The 7190-nt window shown below is 35.4% G+C and overlaps 1 protein-coding gene across 1 annotated transcript; it reads right to left on the reverse strand.

Annotated features, from left to right (window-relative positions):
• Nucleotides 1–3208: 3208 nt before the first annotated feature.
• Nucleotides 3209–3850, reverse strand: LOC120768798. Its single transcript, XM_040095554.1, has one exon. The coding sequence runs from the start codon at nucleotides 3848–3850 to the stop codon at nucleotides 3209–3211; it is 642 nt and encodes a 213-aa protein (XP_039951488.1).
• Between the last annotated feature and the right edge of the window lie 3340 nt (nucleotides 3851–7190).

Below are 7190 nucleotides of genomic sequence, written 5' to 3' on the forward strand. Positions count from 1 at the left end.
CAGTGTTGAAATGAGAGCGTGCGCATGTGCGGCGAAAGAAGACACACGTACACTTGTACCGTGATATAAGAGAAAGCGATAAAGCTGTGTAGAAATTGCTAAAAATAGTAGAAAATATGAAAATGCTTTTTATTGATTGTTTTCAATATATAGAGAAAGAGAATTGAGGCACCTAACACACGAATGGTCCAACGAGTATCGAAGAAAGAGCGAACTACATAAGCGTTCGGCTTGAGTATTAGAGCAGCGATAGAGTAGTATGACCTATACAAAATTTCTGTTGTATAACTATAGGCGCATATACGGGTATAAAAAACATTTGCGAGTATGTGTGTGTGTGGCTTGGTAGAAGAAAAAGATGAAGCGGTGGTGCATGCGCTGGCACTGTATTGGTGTACTAATGCGATAGAACTTTTCCAACTCTGTTAAATATTTAATATGTAAAATTCATTATTTCTATAAGTGGGTTAAATGAGTATCGGCGCACAGTTAGAGCACTGGCGAGAGTGTGAGAGAGCAAATTCAATATAATAAAAATCCCAAAGCAGCGTTTTAGTGCAGCGTTCTGGCGATTTGGAGTAGGAAATAGCAAAGCGCTTTTATGTGAACCGAAATGTTAATGTGTAGTATGACAATGGAGATTTGGGTACCATTTTGTGTGGGGAAAATTTCCAATACAATTATTTTGATACAATAATGTCACAAATAATTATGCAATTGAGTGAAAAATGCAGTTGATGGAAATGTTTGAAATAAAATTTGAAATGTCTTAGCAAATTAATACTGGGAATGTAACTAATTTTTTTATAAAGAGAATTCTTATTTTTTTCCTCTACGCTGAAAAGACTTGAACAAAAATAACTCATTACACTGAATAACACTCGACTGTGGACCAAACCAAATTTTTCGACACAATGAGTTATAGGAAGGCAAAAAATAATTTGTCCGTTTTTCGAAATTAACATCCAAGATCGAAATTGCTGACATAGAATTTCAATATTGAGTTTATTGAAAAAAATTTTTATTAGTTACGCTATAAGATGTAAGTTCGAAAAAGTAATAATATAGACATCATCTATATCTCCCTCTTACTTCAATAGCGTAAAACTTTTCTGGGTCAAACTTAGCATTACAGAAACTTTCGAAATCCGACTCTATTCCAATTGGAAACAGTCTTACAAATTCGAAGTCCCAAAAATTTGATTAAAAAATGTATTTAACCATTGAAATAAGAGAAGAGAGTAGTTTTTGAGCATCTTTTTCATTTTCTGGTAACTATTTACTATGATTAATAACACTGTTTTCAATTGCCGTAATTTCGAACTTCAAAGTCCAATATTTTGATTAGTAAAATATTTCGATTTTGCAGGATAACTACGAAAGACATAGAAATAACTAATCTACTCTCTCTCTCGAAAAAAAATTGTTTGGTCTAATACCTGGAAATAAAATTTTAATAATAAAAATTTAAACTATAATAAAGAGTGATCCTTTCGAGGTTTCCTACTTTTTTAAAGAAAAAAAAAAACACAGAAACTTCGAACTTACGTCTGAGATGGTCCATCCGTTGAGTCCAATTTTCGATGACTCATTCGCCTATTTCATCTGGTAACTGGCGAATGACACAGGTGATGTTTAACTTCAAGGCCTAAATCGAAACGGCATTGTCCGCATAGGAAAAGTCTAACGGTGTGACCAATCGACCGGCCCAAAACGTGAAGTTATCTGCTCACCGAAGGGTTCTCTCAGTAAATCCATTGATCTATTGATTGATGAGATGTGTGGGAAGTGGTGCCGTCTTGCTGAAACGATCAAATAGTCGGTTATCTTGGCGCGATAACGATCGCCATTGACGGTTACGTTCTCACCGGCATTATTGAACCAATATGGGCTGACGACTCCACCGACCCACAAACCACACCAGACACGTGTTCTATTCAGATTGCTCTTTGTCCCAAATGCGGCAATTTTTGTTTACATATCCTATTTGCCAGAAATTAGTTCTTGCACAAGCTGTACTTTTTATGCTTTCAATTTAAGATCTCGACGTTAAATGCGCCAAGTCGTTCTATACGTCAGTCCGGCAACGGTTTTAAAACAAATATTATATGGAGAAAAATTGTACTGTCAGACGTGTATGGATTGCTTTCACCAACATTGTATTAACCGTTTCTACTCCTCTATGGGATGTATTTATATGCTGCTCGTAATTATATCGGTTATTATGATTTATACCAGTTGTTAATTCAATTTGCTACATTCCAAGGTTTGGCTAATAAAGGACAGCTATTATAACATTGTATGAAGGTAAGCCCTTTTTTATAAGCTCTTTGTCTAGAAAGTCTGGGATTGTTATTAGATCGACTAATGAGTCCTTAGATGCTTTTTTAAACTCTTAGAGACCACGTTTTATTCATATTAGAAAATACTTTATACTCTTTAAAGCGAGTTTAAATAATTACTTCCAGTTTTAGTGTCTACAAATTAGCCGGTTAATAGCATTGAATGACATTGAACCCACAATGATGGGTGTTACTTCGCAGAAATCACCAGATAAACCCATTTAGTCAACATTCTTTGTGCTTTTAAAGGTCTTAAATATTTAGAAGACATTGATAAAGAAGAACTTTAAATCAGAACAAAGGTGTTCCTGAGAATTTTAATTCCTACCGCAATTAGGTTCACTTTGTGAACCTGCTTAACTTTGGTCTTCCACAAATAATATAATATTTGAGAATTTCTGACAAATTCAGCGATTTTTTTCGAAAATTTTAATAAAAGATTAGAATCCAGCAGATGTTTTGAATTTAAGAGAAACATGATTATTTCCATGATTATTACATACCTACTTCAAGAGGTTATAGTTTTAAAAATAACAAACTAAAATTTTAAATTGGTATATCAAGTAGTGTTTGAGTTGAAGTCGTCTAAAGTTTATTATAAAAGTCTAGCCGAAAATTTTAATAACAGATGTAACGTATTACTTCACAAAATACTTTAAATACAGTCTAACTTACATAACTCGAATCACTATTATCCCAAAAAAACTTCGACTTACGGAGACTTCGAGTTATAGAAAAAAATTTTTGTTAAAAAAAAAACTCAATTGCTACTTTAGAGTATATTAAATGATGAATATGTATTTTTTGTTTAAAACACACATTACAGAAAACTGTAATAAGTTACAGTGAAGTGAAGTATTCAGAAATTAGTGACTGAAAATTTTCTTTTTTTTTGTATTTTCAGTAAAAAATGACTCTAATTTGTTTAAAGCCGTATAGTGCTCATCAGTTGTAGTGTCATTTGTTTGCAAATACAAACCCAATGTTCGGAAAGCATTTGGAGGCTGGTGAATAGTTTCTTCTACCGATCCCTCGCCGTCACTCTCCGTTCCGCTTAATATTCGATCATCTAATTCAGGGCAGTAATTCTCAACAATATCAGCATCTGTAGGAAAGCCAGTTGTGCAAAGGTCATTATCTACTGCAATATAATCCTGAAGAGTAGCACTGCAAGTTATTTTGTTTGCTTTTAACCATGCTTCGTAATCAGCTTCAATTACATTTTGATATTCATCAGTAGTACTTAAAAAACTCAGAGGTATGTCATCTTCCTCTTCCCATTCAGAGTATTGACCAAATCCAGCTTTTTTGAAGCAATTCGCTATGGTTTGATTTTTGACGTCAATATCCCAAGCTTTTGTTACATGATTGATGCAATCCATAAGTGTAATATCTTGTTTTTCGTTTGCCTCTATACGCTTTAGTGCTTCTTTTACTATTCTGGTACGATAAAAAACTTTCAAGTTTTGAATTACTCCCTGATCCAGCGGCTGTAATTTAGAGGTCATATTCGGTGGAAAAAATGCCAGTTCAATGGCTTTCAGTTTGCTTTGTACGTCTTTTGGATGTGCTGGGCAATTATCAATAAACAATAAAATTTTTCGGCCAGTACTTTGAAAGCGCTTATCCAAATTTAGAACCCATTCTTCAAAAATTTGGCCAGTCATCCAGGCCTTGGAGTTGTAGGCCAGGATACTGCGAGTTGTAGAATGAGAGAAAAGCACATTACTTCGAGTTATAGAAGTCATAATTATGTATTTTCGTTCGAGTTATGGAAGTTCGAGTTGCGGAAGGAAATTTATATGTTAATTACTCTCTGCTATCTGTCTCTGTAATGCTACTGCCAACCCATTTAGTTCGAGTTAGAGAAAATTCGAGTTAAAGAAGTTCGAGTTATGGAAGTTCGACTGTATATCCATTTCGATTCAACGCAACATTTTCGAAGCTAAGAATTACTGCACAACAGATAGTACATAGTATTTCAGAATTTTGAAGCAGACTGTTATTAAGGGGTAGCTAAGAGGCCGCTGAAACAAATACAGTAGAGGTCCGCTAATCCGGATACATTAAAACCGGCCCCTATCCGGAATATAAGGAAATCCGGATTACCAAAGACATATCGGAACTATGTATTATAAAAAAATATTTATAAATCTCTGTTTGTTTATTATAACAAATAATACACATGTTCCAAAAAAACAAAAAAAACTTAAACCAATAAAGCATAAAAGCGAATGTAGTGAATAATAAACATGTGATCCGGATTAGAGAATACGGATAGAGAATTTTGGTCTGGATTACAAAGGACATAATAGAAATTTTGAGTTTTTTAACCCTCTCCGGATTACAGTGGCATCCGGATTAAGCCATGTCCGGATTAACGCGCCTCTACTGTATTGTTGAAAAATTTTAAACTCAACTTTTGCTTGTTTTCGAAAAGTACATAGTCATATAATAAACGAAAGTTTTTTTTTGGATCTCGTAGTATAAAATATTTGAAAATGAAATAGGAATCGGTCACTTTTATGCTGGAGATTATAAAATCTAAGGGAAAGGAAACTTTTTGAAATTGAAGCTATTTGGGGAATGGGGTCACCAGGAATATGACAATATGCTGTAATTATCTTCAAATTCCGTGTTCCAAAAGCTACGTATAGCATCTTATGAAAGTTGAAAAATAAGCTCTACTCCTGAAACCTAACTCTATCGCAACCACTATAAGCAGGTTGAATAAAATTAAGGTAAATCAAGGCTATAGTTGAAAAAATTAAAATTTTAATAAAAAAAACCTTGAAACCCCTTGTTTAATGTGAAATAAAAATTACTTATTTTGAACTATGATTATTTTGTGTGAATTTTTGGGATAAAAACCAGAAAAGAATCGGAATTCCGAACGCGTTGGTCCTCGTTATCTCAAGGAATCACTGGTGGTTACCAAAAATCCAAATTGAAACATTTGTACATCTACACACCAACTAAAGGTATACCACCACGGCATCCAAATATCAAAGGAAAATTTTTAACTAAATGTGCAATCAAAATTTGTAACTAAAACCAGTGACCTTTTCGAAACACCAACAACTTAACCTCTTACTTACTTAGATTGTTTGCCCGCGTTTGACACAAATACTTGCACGTCTATTTGACCTAACAAAAAGAACCACGTGACACACATACAAATACTCTGTGCACAAATGCACACTGTTGTACGAAGACAGAGGCCACAGGCCATAATCCCCTACACGAGTTACGTCATTCCTCAGCTGTTGTTATCTAACCGAAACGGAGCAAGCGAGCAGCAAAAACAAAACCAACTACAACACATACCAACACATAGTGGCAGAAATACGAAGGAGCGCATAACAAACACAGAAGTTTTTTCACTCTGTGCTGCAATAAAATAGGCAATCAGTATTGTTGTGCTTTTCCAATGCAACCCTGTAGCTATTTGTGAATTTGGCTCTTGGTAAAGTTGCACAGGGATGTATATATACTCCTGTTTATACAAAACGCCGTGGCGCCACAATAAAAATCCACACCCACACCGAGTCTAGCACTACTTTTACTGGGTGATGTTAAGTTCTCACGGTCTCAATATTTTACATTTATACATATATACACACACACTTATTTGAAACGAATTCGGCTTCATGCTCATGCTGCTCTCATACACTCTTACCCGTTCTCCACTCACGCTCTTAAGCTTTCGAAGGCAGTGGGTGACGCAGTAAACGCATTGAGCGTATAACTTGGCTTGGAGTCTATGAACTAACGGTTGTGTGTCACCCATTGCAGACGAAGTCCTTAGCGCTGTGGTACGAAGGACATATCGACTACTTCAACGAATGCCGCCACATGAATATTTTGCAAATGGGCACAATAAAATACTAGGAAACAAAGCCACCTCAGTAGCACCGTTATTGGTTTGTGGAGTATTTCTATTACGAATATAATTTCGTTTACTGTGAATCCGAGTAGCAAGCATAACTTTTTTGATTGTTTTCTTCGGCGCTGTGTTCATGTGATTGTCGATGTTTAGCTTTCTTCCTGACTTTCTGCTGACACCGTGTCTCTTGGGGAGAGTCAGCAACCAAATGATTATGGCGTTAAGTTATTATGCACATCGGCACACAGCCAACATTAGGATAGATGAGGGTACAATGTAATACCATACCATTGAACTGGACTAAAAAAACAAGTATTTTAATATACTATGAGCAAAAAGTAGTAAGACTTTGTTTATAAAATTCCCGATTTATGCCTCAAAACCTATGCCATCCCTTCAAAAGAATGCCCCTTGGTCTCAATACACTTGTGCCAACGTTTTTTTCCAATCCTCGAAACAGTAAATTTCTGAAATAGCCTTCAATGCTCGTTGTGAATCACGTTTCATATCTTCATTTTACTCAAAACAGTTTCCCCGGAAAACGGGTGGTTTGGCCGGCTAGAAGGTATTCGGAGTGCACCACACCTCGATAATCGAAATAAAACTGACAACATAACCTTGACTTTTGGACCTGCTTTGTCGTGGTTTTTTTAGGCTTCGGTTTACCTTTCTCACGATATTCGACCGTTTGATTGGTCTGTTTCCGGGTCATAAGCATAAATCAAGACTCATAGCTAGTAATAATATGTTTCATGACATTCTGGTATTCGGAAAGTATTATTTCACACACCTTAACGCAATACTGTTTTTCGTGAAAAGATAGTGATTTTGGAGCCAATCGTGCTTTAACTTTTCTTAGGAACAAATGATCTTTCAATATGATTTTCACTGATCCTTCCCATATAGAAACGATCCCGGTAAGATCTCTGACTGTTAATCGTCGATTCTCAAGCACTAAATCC

The sequence above is a fragment of the Bactrocera tryoni genome, chromosome 2, assembly GCF_016617805.1.
Source record: "Bactrocera tryoni isolate S06 chromosome 2, CSIRO_BtryS06_freeze2, whole genome shotgun sequence".
NCBI lineage: Eukaryota > Metazoa > Arthropoda > Insecta > Diptera > Tephritidae > Bactrocera > Bactrocera tryoni.

What these genes read in the sequence shown, in the direction of transcription:
- LOC120768798 (XM_040095554.1), bottom strand. Translation starts at nt 3,850, where the DNA reads ATGACCTCTAAATTACAGCCGCTGGATCAGGGAGTAATTCAAAACTTG.